General features: G+C 33.7%; 1 protein-coding gene across 1 annotated transcript; it reads right to left on the bottom strand.

Moving 5' to 3' along the window:
• Positions 1 to 5,453: 5,453 nt before the first annotated feature.
• On the bottom strand, positions 5,454 to 7,709 carry LOC112035829 (AAA-ATPase At2g46620). Its single transcript, XM_024068666.2, has one exon. It carries the CDS (start codon positions 7,256 to 7,258, stop codon positions 5,816 to 5,818), a length of 1,443 nt encoding a protein of 480 aa, XP_023924434.1. The 5' UTR covers positions 7,259 to 7,709; the 3' UTR covers positions 5,454 to 5,815.
• Between the last annotated feature and the right edge of the window lie 14,183 nt (positions 7,710 to 21,892).

Below are 21,892 nucleotides of genomic sequence, written 5' to 3'. Positions count from 1 at the left end.
ACTGTGACCGAGGACGGGTTTCTGTTCCCCAAGGAGCCCTCTGATCCAGAAGTTGTCACCTTAGCCGTCCCCTCTTCCTCCCATATATTCGCCGAGGCTACAGAGGAGGATCTAGAGTGGGAAGAGGAAAAGGCCGATTTTGGCCCCGCTGAGGAAGAGTTTGACATTTTCGAACAGTTCGATCAGTCCGAGGATCCTCCCGGAGACTTGGGTGACCCTTGTCTGACCGAAGCAGACCTTCTTACTTCAGAAACCCCTCCTCCGCCAATGATGGGTTACAAGAGAAGAACCCACACCAGCCTGTTGGACTTGATCGAAGGCCAACCAGAGAAGTCCCAACAAAGCTTCTCCCTCCTCCTCCCAAGACCAGTCTATTCAGACTAGGTCGACTTCTGCCCAGCAGAAGCTTCCCCTCCTCCTCCTCCTCAGACGAGCATGCCTTCTGGGTCCGTGCCCGCCGACCCCAAGAAGAAGAAGGACAAGGGTAAGAGGCTTATGGAGGATAAGCCAGTGTCCTCGCAAGATGAGGACAACACTCTGCGGCTTTCCAAGTAGATAAGGATAGGCGGTAATAGCCAGGATAGGCAGGTTGTCACCACCCCGTCTGAGGCTCAGGCCTGGCTCCCTGCCCAATGCTCCATGGGGAGCCCTTGAGGGACGACGCCTCCCTCAGAGACTTTAATGAGGGTGAAGGTGCGCACGTGGCCGACGCGCTGGAGAGATGCCTGCTGCTCTCGGTGGATATGGCCGAGCTGGATTCTTTGAGGAGCAAGCAGGTCCTCCTCAGCCTCAAGCGTTACCTGGTCCCTTGTGATTTTCTTGATTTCAACTCTTCCCTTTTTTCCCCCCTTCCTTTTTTGGAGTTGGGCTTATAGTGCATTGGTACTCTGGCAGGCTGTCCAGACTACCTATAGGTTGGAGGTGACGACCAACGACTAGGGGAAGGCCCTCGACCTAGAGCGTGAGAGGCGCTTTCAGGCCACCCGGACCCTCAAGACCTCCGAGGCTGACCTCGCACGGCCAGGGAGGAGTTGAAGGCGATGACCAGGGGCGGGACAGCATGAGTCGGGTCTCGCTGGTGCCCAGAACCAAGCCAGGGAGCAAACGAGGCGTCTGGGCGAGGCGGAAGACCGGCTGAGGATCGCGAAGGAGCTGATCGCAGATCTAAGGCTCCGGTGGCTGCTGCCGAGGGGCCCAGAGAGAGGCAGAGTGGGCCAAAAACGAGGCCTTGCAGGCTAAGGCCGAGGCAGATTGGCAGGAAGGAGGCCTTGGCTGCCAAGGAGGAAGCCGAGGCTGCAGTTTATGCTGAGGGGGTGGCCAGAGATAGAAGCTGCTTACAAAACTCAAGTTCCTGGGGTATGTAGGCACTATTGCTCCCAGGTCTGGGCTGAGGTCCTCAAACAAGCCGGGGTGGAGGCCTCGTCTGACCTGTGGAAGGCGGAGAGCGTATACTACCCCCTGCCATCTGTGAGGCCCCCCTGATGGGGCCAAGGTTGGGAGGTTGTTGAGGAGGTAGGGGCTGCTGAACCAAGGGAGACCCGAGCGAGGAGGCGCCCCAAGAGGTAGCGGACATCCCTTCTGATGCCCAGATCCCGCCACCGAGGAGCAGCCATATTTGTCATACCTCTGCAGCTATCCCCTCAGGCCAGAGCTCAGAGGACCCTGATTTGCCTCTATCCATGCCATCTACCGAGGGTGAGACTGAGTAAAAGGAATAGATTCCTTCGTCTCGGTCCAATTTGCCTTTACCATTTTTTTATCTTTTCCTCTCTTTTTGTTTTTTGTTGTTTTTGTTTTTTTTTTTTTTTTTTTTAATTTTTTTTATGTAATGTGGCTCTTGCCATGCAATTTCTATTGGACTTATTTATTTAATACGAGTTTTATTCCCCTGTTGCTGTTATCTTCATGTGTGTTCGAGGTTCCTCTCCCTCCTTACACTTGTCAAATAGATCACTTGAACCTCCCATACTCGCGTTTGATCAAACCTCTTCGGATCCGAGGACTCATGTCTGCTCGGACGTATGAGCATCTCCTCGGATGGTATACGTGTTCGTCTCCAGGCATCCCCCATTGGCGTGGGCTTCCGACTGAAGGCTTCATCTCCTCGGATGAAGAATGTTCCTCTTTTAGGGCCTTGGGCCGAATAAGCTGGGCTGGGTTTTTCTCCCCCCACAGTAATAATCTCAAATTATAATAGATACAAATTATTAAATTTTACCCCAAAAATAAAAGAGTTTCTGAGCACGCGCGTGAGCACATGCTCAGAGGTTAGTTTTAAATAATACAAAGCAAACAACAAAATCTATCAAATGATGCATCTCATGAATGTTTTCTGTTAAATTAGAGATTTGTAAAATATAAAACCTAATTAATTTTTTTTTTTTTGGGAAAAGATGAAAACTAATTTGATAAGAATTAGTCCGTTGGGTTATTTCTATGTAAAACAATGGTAAATTCTAATTAATTTAAACTATTACTCCTATACTTTAATAATACTTGTAAAACTAATGTTAAATTCTTTTTGTAGTTTATATTCGTTAATTAGTTAGATAAGAGTGTCTTAACTTTGAAGTAAGTAAAAGTTGAGTTTGATTTCATGACTTACTTATTTCAGATAATTCAAACGAGATTAAAATCAAGTCATATTTTGGGGAAAATTTTTGTATTAGCTGGATGTGCACGCGCTTTATAACACGACTTACTAGATACTTTCTCTGTGTTTTAGGCATCTATCTAAACATTTGACCCCGGACAATTCGAGAAACGTTAGAAAGAGAATCAAAATGGAAACAAGAAAAAGCCTCGTCGAATGGCTGAGAACCACACCCGAAAACAACAAATTCGGATCTTTTACGCGGTGTGTGTGTGTGCGTATGAGAGAGAGAGAGAGATAGTATGTTACTGGTCGGGTGGAGAACTCTGTTTAACGCATGAATCATGATAAGTGAAGTTACACTTCTCTATGCTTTACTTTTGTTTGGCTCAATATGTACCTAAAGACAGACTGACTTTATCAACAAAGGGCCCCAATTACGTATCATCGCCAATGATGAGTCACAGTGAGCAAGACAACAACCTGAACAAACAAAGAAACAGCAAGGCAATGAAGGCATAGACCCCGTCTTAGAGCATCTCCAAGCTAAACACAAAATCCTCCCTAGTATAGAGAGTAAATCCACAAAATAAGTTTTTAGACTTTCTATACCCGGAATTTTTTTTAGCTCATAAATAGCAGTTCATCAAGTTTGATGGGATACTGTTCATTCTTCAAATATTTTTTTTTCTATTATAATAATCAGGTATTGAATAAAAAAAATATTAGAAAATGTGTAATTGTTAAAAAAAGAATAAATAATGAATGAAGAGATAATATTTAAATGAGATAGAGAATTTGTTGGAAAATATATTTGAAAAAGTGAGTAGTTAAAAGGTAAAAGTTACCATTTATTTTCCAAACAGTACAAAAATGTGCTTGAAGATGCTCTTAGGGGTCTGAGAATCTGGTCATTGATAGAGACAAAACTAGTCCCCCCCCCAACCAAAAATTTTAATATATATATATATATATAGTAATAGTATACACATTTAATGAATAGTTTAACAATTGAGCCCAAAATAATTATTTTTGGCCCCCCTCCTCCCAATAAGTTACAAATTGGCCCATAAAAATGATAAAACCCAACTGGCAAACAACATACTACAACATCTGTGTTACTGTATTGGTTGTTTCTTACTCTTTCTTCTTAGATCCAAGCTATTTTTTTATGAGTGTTAAGATTGACTATTTGAATTTTTGTGAAAAAGATATGACTATTTTTGCTGAAAAGAAAAAAAAAGCGCAAAAAAGAAGAAGAAAGATAGACGAATACAAATTACAAACCAAGTTAATGTTCTTGTAGTGAGTGAGAGTGGGGTGCATGGGTGGCCATTAATCAGTGTGTGGGGTGGGATGGCAAGTGTGTTTGGCTATTAATTTTTAACTTAAACTATTTATGTATTTTTTTTATATTTTTACTTACTACTTACTAGTTGGTTGTTTATTAGTAAATTAGTTTAATTTTATGTGGGGTATTATAGAATTGAATAGTTGTGTTAATAAATTGGTGCTAATGTGTAGTGTACAGTCATTAGTATTACAAATTTTATTATATAAATTTTATAAATTCATGTATCATTAATCTAAAGAAAATTAGGATTGAAAGGGAGATTGTTGTAAAATTTAGTACAAAATCAACTATAGATGATTTTTGTTATTTAAAAGAATGTTGAATTCTATTTTTAAATTATTAATTTGAAATGTATTAATAAACGGTTATTTTGTTTCTCTCTTTTGTTGATATTTTCTTAACATAAAATATATGCTAATGTCTATTTTAAAGAATTTTTTTTTATTGAGGTTTTGGCCCCCCCTAAATTTTGATCCTAGTTCCATCCCTGGTCACTAACAATAAGGCATACATAGATTTCTCTTTCTACTTTCATCATCTCTCTCCTACACTTTGGCAACGATCAAGTCTCTATATGGGGACCATTCATGGATATACAAGTAGAAAATAAAGGAAAATTATGATTTTTTTCCCAAAAATACAAAAAAAAAAAAAGGAAAAAAAAATCTTTGCAGCATTTGTATGCATTTTTCCTAAGTTTGCATGAAAGACTCATTTGGTTAGGCATGTTGAGAACTTAAAAGCATGTATTTAAAACTCAAAATTCTGTTTCGTAACCTAACCCGTGGTAGCTTTTATACAAACATTCGTTTTAACCCAAAAACCCTATTTTGCAACAATTTATAAAAAAATTTTACTAATGTATGCTCTTAGGGTACACATTAATTTCTATTTTTGAAAAAAAAAATTTCTCGAGAATTAAAAAAAAAAATGACAGCTTTTTCAATTCCTAAGAAAATATTTTCAAAAATAAAAAGATTAATGTGTATTTTAAAGGCACATATTAACCGGACTCTTTATAAAAAGGCACCCTAAGTAGAACCTTTGAAACGCAGAGTGCATTATTTTATGAAAAGCATTAACTTGGTTATATGTTCAAGGAATAGTAGTGAAACAACGCATCATGAATCGGAGATTATTGGTTCAAGTTATAATATCTCCAGTCTTTTTCAGCTTAATTCCTCTCCTAAAAGAAAAGAATGAAAGGTTAATCGATGAGCTCCACAACGTGGCCTCACGATGGACATATACCACATGAATATTTGAGAAACAGTAATTATTCGTATGAAATCAATTTGATTTGCTTGTTCATGCTTATCACACACATCATTAATAATAATATCACCAAAGCCAATAATAAGGCTTTTTAGTCCGTAGACACCTATGCTTCTCATGTATCCCTAGCCTTCGACGAACACGACTTGCCTCCTCCCTCCCCCAGCAAAAATAAAATCACAAAAAAAACAGGTAAACTATACAAATCAACAAACTGTACACACTACCAACTACACTGAAACATGTATCATCATCTATTTGATTGTATCCTATTAAAAATCACCAAAGCTAATGTTGCCATTTACATGACCAAAGGACTAAACTATCATACTACAACATTAATGAGAAGCAAACTATCAACTATTTTCCCCGGAAAGAAAAGAAAAGAAAAAAAAAATCATAGAATCATATTGCAATCAAGGTATGAACAAAGCATTCCAACCAATCAAACTGTATACACATAGACCAATTTTGGTTGGCTCCAATTGATGACATTCTTTTTAGGAATAATTCTTCCCCAAAATGAAATTCTGACAGGTTCGAAACTCCTGTCTTTTTTTCCCAACAAGAAACGTTTCGAAACGTTATTATGATCACCGCCCATCTCTCTTCTCCGAACCCGAGTCAAAAGAATGGGAAACTTTGTTGCTCTTCATCCTCAAGAAACCGTACAATTTCCTAAACTCCCGACCCGTATGACCAACACCACTGCCACCGCTACCGGTATCGCTACAAAAAACGCCACCCGTTTCGCCCACTTCTTCAACAAACTTCTTCGACCGTCCGATCTTCCCCGACACCCTAGCATCACCGTCCGTTTGTTGCAGCGCTGTGATGACCGATTTGATAGCTCTACTGGGTGAGTTCCTATTAGCAATCATCAACTCGCCAATTTCAGCTTGGCTCAAAGTAGCCCCAGTTTGAAAAATCTCCCCCACCTGAGCAAACAGCTTGTGATCTTTAACCCCCAAATAAGTACTAGCCAAAGATTTAAACCCCGAAAAATCGCACAAAGGGAAATGGATGTGAACATCGATTCGACCCGGTCTAAGAACAGCCGGGTCAATGAGCAAATGTTCTTTACTATTCATTGTGAATACCATCAATCTCTCTTCAGCGACGCACGAGTTCAATATCCCATCCATGAACTTCATTATCACTGACAAATTCTCGGTCCTTGGTTTCTCCATCAGAAACCGATCAAAATCTTCGATCACAACAATAGAACGACTCGTCGTTCCTAATAATAGCGAGTTCAGATCCGAATCTTTCGCGACCTTGGAGACATCGATGTCGTAAACATCGTAGGACAAGAAGTTAGCCATGGCTGCCACGAAGCTCGATTTCCCTGTCCCCGAAGGACCGTACAAGAGAAAGCTGCGCCTCCAAACGCGGCCTAGACGGTGGTAATACTGTTTGCCTTTGAGGAAAGATTCGAGGTCGGACTTTACCTTGTTTTTGAGATCTTCCTCCATGGAAATGGTGTCGAAAGTCGAAGGATGCGTGAAAGGAACAGATCTCCACCGTCCGTTGCCTTGCTGGTCTTTGACGTTCATGTACAGCTTCAAATCTCGAGGCTTTATCTGTTCAATTTCGTCGGATACCGTGTGGATGTGTTGGAGATAAGGTCGGAGGATTCTGCGTTTGTCGGCTTTTCTGAGACTCAAAACGAAACAGCTCTTGGAATTGGTCCAGGTTACCTTTGCGCCGAGGAAGTTGTCGTCGATGGTCTGGTTCGGATCGAGGCATAGAACGATGTCGTTCGGCTTCTTACCCGTGACGAGGTTGGTGAAGTCGGAGTCTTCGAGCGTGGGCAAGGAGTTTAGGTAGAGAGAGACTTTTCGATAAAGCTGATTCTCCTGCATGCTCTCGTTGAATTCGGGGACTTTGAGAACTTGCTGTACATGAATAATGTTCTCTATACATCTCCACCATTTCTTCACCGTGTAAATCAACCCGGTTTTGAACAGAAGCATCCGAAGAATCATCACCAGGGAACAAATTATCACAAACCCAACAAGAATTTGAAGAATCATGGTCGAAGATTGTAGCTTTTTTCTTCTTTGTTTGGGTTTGTGTTTGTGTTTGTGTTAGAATACTCTTTTCTTGGGAGAACACATAGTTTTTTGTATTGTTTGGGAACAACAATGAAGAGAGAAAAAATATATATATATATATTGAGAAAGATGAAAGGTGGAGTTTTTAAGAAAACGTGGGGTGTTGAAGATAAATGGTGAAAAGGAGTATCCAAATGAGATAGAGAGACAGCTACAGTTGCCGGCTAAGTGTGAACTGTGTGGGATAGGTGGTTAGAAAGAAAGAGAGAGAAGGAAAAAGAGCCAAAGAGGGACTGAGAAAGCTTGGGACTACGAGGTGGATGGAAGGGAGGTTTTTGTTGTAGAATCTGCATAATGAGTCTCCTCTTTCTATTTCTCCGTCATTGCATTCGGGAGGCCTTCCTAGCTACTTTCCAGCCAGGATGGTAATTTGCAATTCACCCAATGGGCTTTTTATATATTTTTTTTATGTATAATTTTTTTTGTCAAATTATTATTATTTTATTAGAAAGGAGTTTAACAGAAAATCCGGTGGCATTAATTTAGGAAATATGTATAGAAACTTTTTATGAAGATATAAATATATATATATATATATATTTGAGTTTTTTTAACGAATTCTATACAACCGAGTACTAAACTTAAACTTTTTTTTTTAATAAATTCTATAAAAATAGCTTTAAAACTTTTTAAAAACGGCCTATTAATAAATGTTATGAAAACATCCATAAATTGAGCCCATATTATTATATTATATATATTTTTTCTTTTATAACAATTATATTATATATACTAGATTACGTCCTTATAAAGAGTTATTATGGCCCACGTTCAGGTTGTATTAACCATCAATTTTATCATTCATATGTATATCCATCATATAACATCCCAGTTTCTTCTCGAAAAATATAATATGCCAGTTTTCCGTATGATTATGATTAATGCCACCTCACCTTTCTTTTATTTATTTTTTTTTGTTTTTTATTTTGGTGGGTGTGCTTTGCAGGCTTGCTGCTCTCAACAATCAGAATTGTAGTTCAGCTTTTTTTCTGTAATTAATTATTTCCTCAAATTCAATCCAGTGCAGTATTATACTGCACTCTATAGGCTAGATGCCATGATAGCCCTCTTCTCAGCATTTCTTCTAATGGGCCCACATATCATTGGCATATCAGCCATGCTTCCAAGAAATTGATTTGCGTACATCACATTTCAATTTCAAATTGTGACCATAATAACAAGATAATTTTTTTTTACTACTAATAATTAACGGTTGAATTTCAAAGTGATCTTCTTCTAATATATTTAGAGAGTGTTTAGTACATAAATTTAAAAATATGTGTTTTATTATTTGAAAATATGTGTAAAAATATATGGGGTAAAAAAATATATAAAAATACGTGTAATATTATTTAAAAACTGAAAATTATTATTTGAAATGATATACCAAACACCTCTTTAATTATCATCAAATTCCAAATAACTAGACGTATCTCTCATTAAAATATATATGTGTGTGTGTGTGTGTATCATGTTTGAACAGGATTATAAAGAGAGAGCAGTTCTAGGACTCCAAATTATTCTACAATTTTAACGTGGCCGACAATAAGTGGTTAACTATCACTTATACATGGATCCATCATTTTTTCTTTACCAATCACATTTTGTCATGTTACATTTTTTTTTAATTAAAAAAACTTCCTATGTCACAGTTGTAGTAAGAAGTTGTAAAACAGTTGTAGCAAAAAGTTATAAAAAATTTTGTGGTCCTAAACTTTCCATAAAGAACTCCTCGTTATTTATTTCAAAAGGGCTGATAGAAGGTTAATCTGCACTGCAATGAGTGTGGAGACGTCAGGACATACATTTTTGATGGAAAGACCTCAGGCATATATTGGACAAGTTGGTATCTCATGCGCCATGCTCATGAGAGATTTTTCCATATTTAGACATACCTCAGCGCATAGTTGACCATTGTTATTTATAGGAACCAATTAACAGATTTTGAGCAATGTTATATACAAACTAAATTGATTTGCAAGGTTGTTATTAATTCTCATCCTTTGACAATTATTGACACTATAGCTTACCTTCATTACTTTTTTAACTGGAATCTCCTTTTATTTTATTGAGAAATTGTCATATCACTCACTAATTAAATAAAATGTGGAGATTAAAACTAACTACTATTTGTCATTGTATATTTAAAAACAACAAGAGATGTATAGTTAAAAAAGTACTAGAGGTAAGTCAAACTTTTTTATTATCTACAAATTATAACGTGTAGGACTGTCCAAGCAACCTATGGAACCAACCCATCCGCCCTAACTGACCTGATTTGAGCATACCGTCAGCCGATTCGACACCTATGGCAGTTGGTGACAGGTTCTCACCCATAGAAATTGACTTTGGCAAGTCATCGTATAAAAATCCAATTCCAATCGATCCGACTAATTTCCACCATCACAGGTCATCATTTTCCCAATAGTGTAGCATTTCTCTAGCCAGATTTTGTTGAGATATGATGAGATCTTATCATATTTGGCTAGATTTGGTCGAGATTTTGACAAATCCTTCATTATAATTTTGGTACATCATATTTTCTTTAAATGACAAAATATATAGTTTCATATTTTTTCAAACACAATTATAAATTTATAATAAATGTCTAATTCTAGAATATATAATTCCATATATAAACTTAATCATAATAATAGTTGTGGGACCTGTTAGTTAAAAAGGTATAGTAATCCTCAGAAGTGGGCTCGGGGCCCAATGGCCCAATCCGAGGACACCTAGTTATTCGAGGACAGCCTAAAAAATTTTTATTCTTACCAAATGGGTAATATAGGAGGAACGAGTAGATATTATATATACAGCGGCATAACACACGTCCGAGGACACCAAAATCCGAGGTGAATGCAACTTTCATGTTAGTGAAGAGACTCCGCCAAGTTGTATTTGAACTGGAAATTGGATGTAGCTTAAGGAGGCGTCGGGGAAGGTAGCAAATATCTTCTAAGGCCATCACTTCCACATTAAATACTTTCCAGCTAACACTCTGGCCGCATTAATGTGGAGGTGATACCTGAACAGCAACTAAGCAGCTTTATGGCCACTAAGCTGAAGGTTCCGGTAGGTACTGGATGGGACAGAAAGGAGCTCCCAAGATAAGAACTACACGTGTACGATGGAAACAGGGGGAAAATGGAGTATATAACATAGGAACGAAGGAAATAAGGAGGATTTTTGGGAGAAAATAGAAAAAAGAAGAGAGAGATTGACTGAAAGAGAGCCGAGGAGAGTTTTTCTTAAGAAACGAACTCAAAGTATCCCTTGTTACTTGATGAGTAGAACCTTTCCTGTTAAACAGTACTAGTTCTTGGACCCATACTCAAAAAATTTATTGTTTGGGCTTGTTGGGCTGAAAACCCATTCATATTCAGGGTCAATCCAAATTGAGTCCCTACAATAGTCTATTAATAATACTCATAATTATCAACTTTCATATATTTAGAGAAAAAAAAAATAGAAGATAAAAATCATATTATATTAAAATTTTATGTGCATTGCATTGTTATTGACTAGTATCTATATACAACTAAAGACGTTTGATTTTTTATTGACCTCTTAATATTGTGCCACATAAATCTTTAGATGGCTCTATAATTTTCACATAATTATTCTAATATATATGTTTAATTAAGTTTAAACTTTGTATAATTCCTTATAGAATCTTCTATTTGTACATATTTCATTAGAATATTGCTACATTATATTTTCATTAAATAGTTGAAAAAATATTTCATATAATAATAAAATCATTATAAATATAATATCAATTAATAACTTTCATAATTATTTATTTCGCATATAATATTAATAATTATCACTATGCAGTTTTATTTCACATATAATATTAATAATTATCACTATGCAGTTTTGGTGTGATCAAGGGAGGGTGGGCCATGATCCCGCTTGACTTTTCAAAAATCCTTTCTCCCTCATGTATTTTTGATATTAAAAAAAAATAATTTTAGACATAAATTTCAATAATGGCCCACCTAAATTTTTCCTAAAAACATGTAATGCATTTTTTATTCTCTCTAAATGTTCTTATGTTATACTCCCTCCGTCCCATTTTTTTTGTCCTCTATTCCATTTTTAGATGTCCCAAAATATTGTCCTATTTCTAAAAATAAAAGTCATTAATTTACTAATGTTCCTATTATACCCCTATTAATTTATTAATTCAATTTTTTAATAAATTTTTTTAAGGGTAGTTTTGGAAACTTATACATTTTTAAAAGGTAGACAAAATAATAAATGATGTTCCCTTAAAAAGTTTGACTTTTCAAACAGGACAAAAAAATTGGGACGGAGGGAGTATACAGCTCATTAAATTAAAATTGAATTTAATGTATACCATACATAGTTTTATTTTATTTTTTATTATTCAATTGACTTGTATATTTTTAGACATGTCAATACTTATTTATTTATTTTTATTTTTTTTGCAAAGATGTAAATACTTATTTGATTGAAATATTTTGTTTCGGTAAGAAAATATCTTATGTTAAATCAAAAATACAAACAGTCCATGTGTATGTGTGTATGTGTTATTCTTTGGATTTTTTTATTTATTATATATTTAGCTTGGCCCCTCTTGAAAAAAAATTTCTAGCTCTGCCACTAGGTGTAATGGTATTGGTCACTTACTTCACAAGCACAAGTTCATAGAAGTGTGGGGGAGGGGGGAGGGGAGAGGGGGGATAAGGATCAAGATTCAAATCTCCAAAAGAGAGTTTTATACTCATATGACCTCAGTTTATTGACTAGTTTTTAATTTATAAAATTATATATATATATATATATAACCAAAACTTTTAACTTTTTATTAATCTTATCTAATGTTGATGCATCAACTTTTGAAAGCTCACACTAATATATATTTTTAATTGATTTTAAATTCTACAAGGATTTCCTATAAAATCTTCTCCACTTAGAATATTTTCACAAATAATTAATTCAATGTACAAACACAATCATAATAAATTACTACTATTAACAATCATAATCCCCTACTCTCGCGAGCCTGGGTTCAGCGGAGAGGGTGTTACTATAGTCACGCCCAAGTGAAAGATGCCAAATCAAATTGTCCCCCATACCCATTTTTTTCTTTCATAAAAAAAATGAATGACCATCATAATTTTTAAACTATACATTTAAAAAATAATTATGATTACTAAACTATTTTGTTGAATTTTATCGTATTACATGGATTACTAATTGGTTGAAAAGAATATTTGTGATGTCAAGAAACTTATAGTTTAACATGTCAACACTTCTTGATGTTTCAAAATGAAACATTGAGGTCCCATTTGGTAGTGGAGTTCAAACACATGTTTTCAATTTTTAAATAACATTACATGTATTTCCACACACTTTTTCACCTACACATATTTAAAAAAAAAATTAAAAATTGTTATTTAAACACACGTAGGCCTGTCCACGGATTGGGTTTGGGCTCAACCCGCATTTGACCTGACCAGATTGGGTGGAGAAACTTTCAACCTGCTACTGACCGAGAGGATGATTGGTTCAGACAGGTTGGAACATCAACGAGTGGCGGTTGGGTTCGGTCAGAGTCGAAATTTGGAAAATAGAGGAAATCTGGGTAGCAAACTCGCCGAATCTAGCCAAAGAACATCTCAAAACTCACAAGATGATTAAAAAAAGGCCAAAATCCTTTGAGATTTCACCAAAAATAGCCAAGATCTCGACTAGATCTGGCGAAATCTCACCGAATTTAGCTAAGAACTCGACTAGATATAGCAAAATCTCGCCGGATCTAGCCAAGATTTAGCCAAAAAAAAATATCAAAACTTGTTGGATTTATCAAATAACGTTGGAATATTTGTGGGTTGGTCGAATCGGGTTTCTTGGATTTTGAAGAAGGAGAACCGACGTCTGACAGTCAAAGTCGGGTTCTGGAGGAAGCAATCTGTCGCTGATTGTCGGAGACGTTGGTTCGGTCAGCGGCGAGTCGGGTTCAGTTGGCAGAGGCGGGTGGGTCGGGTCCGACGATTGACTGGACAGCCCTATACACACGTGCCAAATGGGTCCTGAATGATGAAAACTTGAAATTACTTTTTTGAATTATATATATATATATATATATTTTATGACATGGACAACTCAAAGAAACCCTTGAATGCTTGATTCATGATAGTAGATGGGATTGGCCTCCAGTCACGTCAAATCCACTTGTACTTACTCACAGTAGGCTTACTAAGACAATACTTAGTGTCTGTTTGGGAATAGTTTATTTAGTTGAAATTGAAATTTTTTTACTGAAAGTACTGTAGATAAAGTTAAAAGGTAATTGAAATAGTATAGTAAGACATAAATAATAGTAAAAAGTGCAATGAGACCTATGAATAGTAGCAAAAAAGAGAGTAAATAATAAAAAATGCTAGCTTTTTAAGTCAATACCAAATGCACACTTACCATTAATAAAAAGGATACTTGAGAAGCTATTAGAAGAAGGGAGCAAATTGTGGTAATATATGGCAAAAAAACTTGTGGTTTTCCATATTCATCTTAAGATTCGAGAATGCATTCATTACTTGCTAAGCCTTTTTTTTTTTTTTTAAAAGGTAATTGAAATAGTATAGTAAGACATAAATAATAGTAAAAAGTGCAATGAGACCTATGAATAGTAGCAAAAAAGAGAGTAAATAATAAAAAATGCTAGCTTTTTAAGTCAATACCAAATGCACACTTACCATTAATAAAAAGGATACTTGAGAAGCTATTAGAAGAAGGGAGCAAATTGTGGTAATATATGGCAAAAAAACTTGTGGTTTTCCATATTCATCTTAAGATTCGAGAATGCATTCATTACTTGCTAAGCCTTTTTTTTTTTTTTATTTTATTTTATTTTATATACAAGTTATAAATTCTATTTTAGCTTAATTTAATCTAAGTGTAAATGTGTGTGAAACTCTCTCCTAGAGACTTGAACCCTAGCCCTACCTCTCACACCTCACAAACACTTATACTTGTGGAGTGACTATCGCACCAAGAGTGTGCGGTGGTATTACCTACTAAACTAAATCAAGTACAAGTTGATCATTAGAGACAGGATAGGTGGAGGTTTTTTTTTTTTTTGATAAGTAGTTAGTCAATTGGGGTTACTATTTTTTTTTTTTTAATTTTGTATTATTTTTTTAAAAAAAAGTGTTTTAGAAGTAAACTTCAAACAAGAGATAATCTTTATTTTAAGTGTTTTTTTAATCTAAGGCTGTGGAGGGAGATAGTATTTTTTTTTTAAAAAAAATTAAGCATCTATTTGACATACACCTTGATGTGTGCGAGGTTTAAGCTTGCATTTAGGGTTTTTTTTTTTTAAAAAAAAAAATTTTAAATGAAAAATAAATCAATTTATAATATCGGCTTCACAGTAATTGTTTATTTATTTATCATCATATCGAGATATTAATTGTTTTTTGCTATTTGGATGAGTTTATTGTGTAAAATTATAGTCCTACCTTAAAAAATGTACTACTTTAAAATACTGTACATTATATTTTAAAATAAAAGTAAGCTCATCCAAAGGAATGCTAAATGGTGATAGTTTTGGGAAGGCTATGGTTGTGTTTGGCATTGGCTTAAAAAGTTAGTTTTTCTTATTATTCATATTTAAATGAAAAATAAATCAATTTATAATATCGGCTTCACAGTAATTGTTTATTTATTTATCATCATATCGAGATATTAATTGTTTTTTGCTATTTGGATGAGTTTATTGTGTAAAATTATAGTCCTACCTTAAAAAATGTACTGCTTTAAAATACTGTACATTATATTTTAAAATAAAAGTAAGCTCATCCAAAGGAATGCTAAATGGTGATAGTTTTGGGAAGGCTATGGTTGTGTTTGGCATTGGCTTAAAAAGTTAGTTTTTCTTATTATTCATAGGTCTCATTACATTTTTTGGTACTATTTATGAGTTCTATTATACTATTTCAACTACTTTTTAATTTTATCTATAATACTTTCAGCAAAAAAAAAAAAAATAAATAATTTCAGCTAAATAAACTGTTCTAAATAGACTATATATATATATATATATATGAGTAAGTTGGCTTGCTACTATTTTATTACCTTATTTTTGTGATAATAATATTCTGTAGGTTATTATTTCCATTTTTTGTTGTTTTTACTTTTTATGATGGAGAGTCTTATGTACTCTTTTGGTTCTATTTCTACGTCAATTGTTAAAAAAAAGGAGGGTAGTTGTTGTAGTCCTGGTTTTGTTTAAAATAATAAAAGTCATTGTGGCCTTGTGGGTGAGTGATTAAAAATGATTATGCCTGGTGTTCTTTTGTCCTTTTGGGACTGTTTATCCTGCTGGTGTAGGTTGTTTAATTTTTGGAATGGATTTGCTTATTTATCAAAAAAAAAAAAAAAACTCAACAGGTTGCTTGAGTCCAACCTAAAAAACTTGAAATTGATACGGGATATTGACTAATTGTAACCTCCGAATATCCCTTTATTTTCCTTTCTAAACTTAGCAACAATCAAACAAACAATCAAGTAAACTATAAACAACAGGTTTCTTGCAGAAATTTTCTTCATGTGGGCGGTCGAACCATATTGTTAATTTGTTACTTAGTAGACTGCCTAAACATTTGAACGGCTTAAAACTTCGGGGCTAATTAAGCTAAAAAAGTTGGTTCTTCAGATTTTCAAGTCAATGCGTGTACATGGCGTGTAATTCTAAACTGAATCAGTCAAAGTCACAGAGCACATCTGGGCTTTACAGTCATGAATGAGCGTTTACAGTTGAATAAGCAAAATGGAAGACCTTTCAAAATTCTCTTAAAGAGGACAATTGGCCCAATAGCATTAACTTTCTATTTCTTGGCTTATTCTCACATTTTCTATTACATACTCCATTACACAACCTTACTTTAACTGTTCATGTACCAAATTAATTAGTCTTTGCAGAATCTGTACCCTATATGAGGAACAAATGGCCAAAAAGAAAAAGGGGGGAGACATATGGGTGGATTTTTCATATTTTTTTCAAAACTTTTTAGAAGTCATAAAATGGTTATATACAGTGTGCTGGAAATTTAAAATTATTTTACTATTTAACTTATTTTTACTATTATTTATGAACTCTATTATATTTTTTGGTACTATTTATATGTCTCACTGTACTATTTCAACTAACTTTTACTTTTATTTACAGTATTTTTAACAATAAATTTTCAGTTTCAGTAAAATAAGCAGTATTCAAATACACTCATAAGCTCTTTTTAGTGTGACCTAAAATTTTTCAAACACAAACTATCATATCGACCCAAAACTGGTGCCTTCTAGCTACCATCAACAACCCCGACGACCACTATGCAGGAGGGAGGTGGGAGGGTTTCTTCAAAACTTGTAAAATATTTTATTGAATTTTTTTTTGGCAAAACATTTTATAAGTTTTTACATATAGATTTTTGGTAAAATATATATATATATATATATATATTTACAAGTTTAACTATATTTTTACAAGCCTATCAAAAAAAAAAAAAAAACTATATTTTACAAGCAAACAAACATCCAACAATGCGGAAAATACTTTTCCAAAAATAAAAATGGAGTAAAGCAACGCGATGGAATAAAGACCCTTTTGAGAAAAATGATGATTTTGTAAAAGGTTAACGAAATTGCATCCGCAACCGGCAGACACGCAAAAAAGTGACGAGACAAGTTCCCAACATCTTTGTTCCTACGGCACTTCAAGAAGGTGGTAAAGATAATGAATATATATATAAAATATATTCTCTGTCTAACTGCGAAACGTCAACCTATTTGAAACTTTTTACACACGGATTTTACACGTTAAATTGTGGTTCATGCTAATACAGACACAATGAATTTTTTTTTTTTTTTTTGGATAGATACAAACACTAGTAAAGAAGCGTGACGCATTAGACCCCTATGGAGTTCCACAAATCCCCAACAAACACCTCCTCCTCCCCCCAGATAATTAGAATTAGTATATATATTTTATAAAAGGATTATAACAATAATAATAATAATGTTTGGTGATTCTTTCATTTAATATTATAGTGCCTTAGTGTCCGAATTAAATTGTGTCATATTCTATAATCATAATCAATAATCACAAGATTCCAAAATAAGGAAAATTATGACGACACCAACTATCACCACCACATTCTCCAATTTTGGCATTCACACACTCGTCCTCTATTTTGTGGAGTTCTAGGACATTAATGGAATCAATGTCAACTTGGATTTGGGTTTTCCCCCCAATTTATTGAGTTGAATTTGAAAACAAATACAATTTTTTTGTCCTAAATTTTTGCGATATATTTTACTCTTCATTAATTATGATTTGTCATATATTTATTAAAAAATGTTAATGAGTGTCTTTAAAGAGCTAGTTAATAATTCATTTAAAGAAAGTTTTTATGAGAAATGAAAAAAAAATTAATATTTTGACAACATTTTTCGTTTTTCATAAAAGTGGTATCAAAACTTTCCTAAAATAAATTATTAACCAGTGTTCCAAAGGAACTCGTTAGCATTTCCATATTTATTTGATTTTCTTTATATAATAATTAAAGTTCAAAATTCAAATTAAAAAAAAAAAAATCAATCAGGCATACCATGATTGGTTGAGTATAAAGTAAAATACAAAAAATAAAGCGAAAGATTTTGTATTTGTTGAGAGCCGTGAAAATTGATTCTAAGGGCAATAATTTGGTTAACGCGTGAAACAAATATGGCATGTATGGATCTAGAATGGTGGTGGCATCTAAAGGAGGAGGGGTGGGGTCAAAGGAGAAGACTAAGTGAGGTTGGGTCTGAACCTATAATGGTTGGAGAATGATGGAAATGGTGACAATTTTTTGTTTGAGATAGGAAATCGGTGCGATGAGTAGGGGCGGTCTCTTTGATTTTATTTTATTTTAGTTTTGAGTTGAGAAACAAACACACACGCATGCACCCACATGAGAGAGAAGGAATAGGGTTCTAAAGAATCTTAATTATTTATTTACTAATTCTAGGTTATTTGGTGTATTATAACTTTAAACAAACACACACACGCTATGATATTATTCATTAAAAGAAAATTGCTTTGACATTTAGTATAAATTCAATCATAAATAATTTCAAAAACATAAAAAAAAAAGTTTCATTTTCATAAATGATTACATTGTAATATATTAAGAAATAATAATTTTGTGTCTTTATTATTATTATTTTTACGGACTATTAATACTAAATAAATGCTTATTTGGAATTTCATAATAATTTATTTATTTATTATTATTATTTTTGTTTATGCTTCAGCCTCCTTCACTCCAAAATTTAGCTCCATCCCTTCCAAAAAGTGGGTCCAAGTTGCTAAAACTTTAGTGGTGCGATGTAGAAGACCCTATCAATGACATATAGGGATGGCGGGTGGTCTTTGCTATTGCTGTGATTTTTTTTTAAAATTATTATTTTTAAGTTGTAACTAAGAAGAGAGATGTTACATCTACAACAATTTTATAATATTTTTACAACAAATCACAGGTAGTTAGTTGTTATTGGTTCAAATTTGAAACTAACACTAAGATTACTTTTTTGTTCTAACAATAACAACCAGTAACAACCTGTCACTTAGAATTTGTTGTAAAAATGTTATAGACATATCATTTCTCAACTAAGAATGTGATTATGTTCTCAATTTATTTGAACACATGATGCTGTATTATTGATTGAAAGTATTACTAGATATTACTGATGTGGTCCTTCTAGTGTACAGAATAATTTTTATCTTTCCTTCTTTATATGTATATATATATATATATATATACTTTTAGGTTGCATGTGAAAGGCATATGGTTGATTTTTGTTTAAAGTTGCTTTCCCTCGGTCCCCTGAAAAAAAAAAAGAAAAAGACATGACAAGACATTCAATGGTTTTAATTCTAAGGCATGTTCCAATTTTATTTCTGAAAGTATAATTTGACGGCAAAATCCAAAAAATCATGAGAAGTACATAAAACAAAAATGTCAATGAACGAATTTGATGAGTTGCAATCTGTATGATAGTTTTGCCATTAATTCTTAAGATTTCATTGACGCATCTGTCTTTTAGCCAAATTGTGGAGGCAGCTGTGAATTGAATAGGATACACAAAATATTAATTTGCAAATGAACCACAAAATTAGGCGGTGCCAAAAAGGCAAAAACGTAGAAGCCAAGCTGTGACCGTGAATCAGATGTGTGATGTTGTGGAGCAGCCAAATGTACAAGTTGCTTGAAAGTCCGATCAGATCAGATGGGCCACAATCCACATCCAAATCATCACGTTTGTAATCCACCACATTATTTTAGTGGCTTCCGTCTGTCTTCTGCGCACCACGATTCCTTTTTGGATTGAGATTCCCCTCCTGTAATAATACTTTTTTTTCAACGGTTGAGTTCAAAAGTTAAAAAATTTAACTTTTGATTTCAACATTTAGATCAAAAAAGTTAAAATTGTAAAAAAGTGAATAATTTAAAAAAAAGTTAAAAAGTTTGAAAAAGTTGAAATTTTTGTGCGAGGGATTGATTTCAATCCATCCTTTTATGCTGTCTAGCATTTCTTTTGCAGTGTTTGGATGTCAATGCTAAAATATGTTCTAATGCTTGAATGCTTCAGACACAATTGTATTATAAGTGCATTAAAATTTAAACAAATTTTATTTATTTATTTATTTTAAAATAAGAACTTAATTTTTCTATTTTAACTAATGATTTTTCAGTTCACTTATACCAAAATCTAATTGGTATTTTACGGGGGTGGAGCTAGAAATTTTACTTTGAGAGGGCTGAGGCAAAAAAAGAATGTATAATATAGCAAAAATTTTGTTAGAAATTTTTAATCAATGTAATTCTTATTAATACCCAAAATACTAATAAAAATAAATGACCAACTGATCATTTTAAGGTCATTTTTTTGCCATTGAGTTTCACCTATACCTTTAAACAGTTATAGGACCATAACATTCATAGAAATAAAATATAAGTATATAATAAAGCTAGACTACATGTCAAGAACAAATAATATTAATAGAAATTAAATATAACAAAATAACCGTTAGCAAGCATAAAATAAATTGAATCTAAATTCAACCAAATTAGATTACTATAGTGAAACAATAAATTCAAGATCACTTTGCACCTCTCAAATATATATAAATTTAACTTAATTGGAAAACCATAAACCTCATAAGATTAGTAATTAAAGATTGAACTATAATAGAAATGAAAAGACAAAACAAGAATTGTGTACCTCTTAAAACCCCACTAATACACACAGCTCAAGCCCTGGTATCTCAGCCTTATATTAAAAAAGCAGTTATTATAGAGCGGACACCATAAATAAGAATTTAGTTGCATGTGTGTATATTAATAGAACACTTCTTAAAACACTGTTTGGTAAATGTGTTGAGCAAATAGTTCGCCTGAGTTTTCGGATAACATTCTTTCAAAAAAAAAAAAAAAAAAAAAAAAAACTTCCACAAACTAGTCCTCAGCCAGGCCAACTTTCGCCTGAGTTTTCGGATAACATTCTTTCAAAAAAAAAAAAAAAAAAAAAAAAAACTTCCACAAACTAGTCCTCAGCCAGGCCAACTCTAATACACAGTTAAGCACCACCAATAGATTCCATCCCAGTTGCATTTCTGCCATCATCTAGCTTATCATTCGACATGAGAGACTGTAGTTTTGACATTAAAGTCTTATTAGAAATATCGAGAAAAGCACATAAAAATTCACTTCCTTGATCATTTAGTTTACTTGAGTCCCTAATAGTACTCTTGAAATGCAATTGTGCTCGATTACTGCTAAAGACTTTTTCTTTTTCTCCAAAACTTGTTAAAATGATAGTCGAGTTGTGGGCAGTTTGACTTGACCTAGATTTGGCACATTCTTTAAAAATTCGGAAACTCATCATGGAGTTAAGTGGACATGCTTATTACTAATTTGGTTTTAGCTCACCTTTGTTGTGTTTTTTTAAAAAAATTTTGATTACTGCAAATTAATCTTATAATACTTTTCAGTTTTTAAACAATATTATAAGAATTTTTACACATTTATTCACCCATACATATTTTTAAAAAATAAAAACAACATTACCAAATGGCTTCGAAATTATTGTGAAGATTTCTTGACAAAGCCAAGAAATAGAGTAGTGAATATTTTTGTGTTGTACTTAGATCCTCCCCAAAGATCCTCCTTTTGTGTGGATTTGTTGTAAACCAATTGCTGACGGCTGCTTGGGTGTTACGTACCTTAGAAGCTGGATTAGACTGTGCATGACCTGTTTGAAATAAATTTAAAAACTTGTTTAAGACTATAAGTGATAAATTGTGATTTGTTTTTAATGAGGTATATGCTTTTTATTTTATTTTAATTTATGGTATTTGCTCTTGATAATAGCTATTTATCATCAGATCAAAATACTAATTGATTTTTAGTGTAAGCGTAAATAGAATTTCAGATCTTTTATTCAACCATCAAATCAAAGAATTAACCAGTTGAACTAACT

The sequence above is a fragment of the Quercus suber genome, unplaced genomic scaffold, assembly GCF_002906115.3.
Source record: "Quercus suber isolate HL8 unplaced genomic scaffold, Cork oak 2.0 scaffold_550, whole genome shotgun sequence".
NCBI lineage: Eukaryota > Viridiplantae > Streptophyta > Magnoliopsida > Fagales > Fagaceae > Quercus > Quercus suber.
This window is presented reverse-complemented; position numbering and strand designations above follow the sequence as displayed.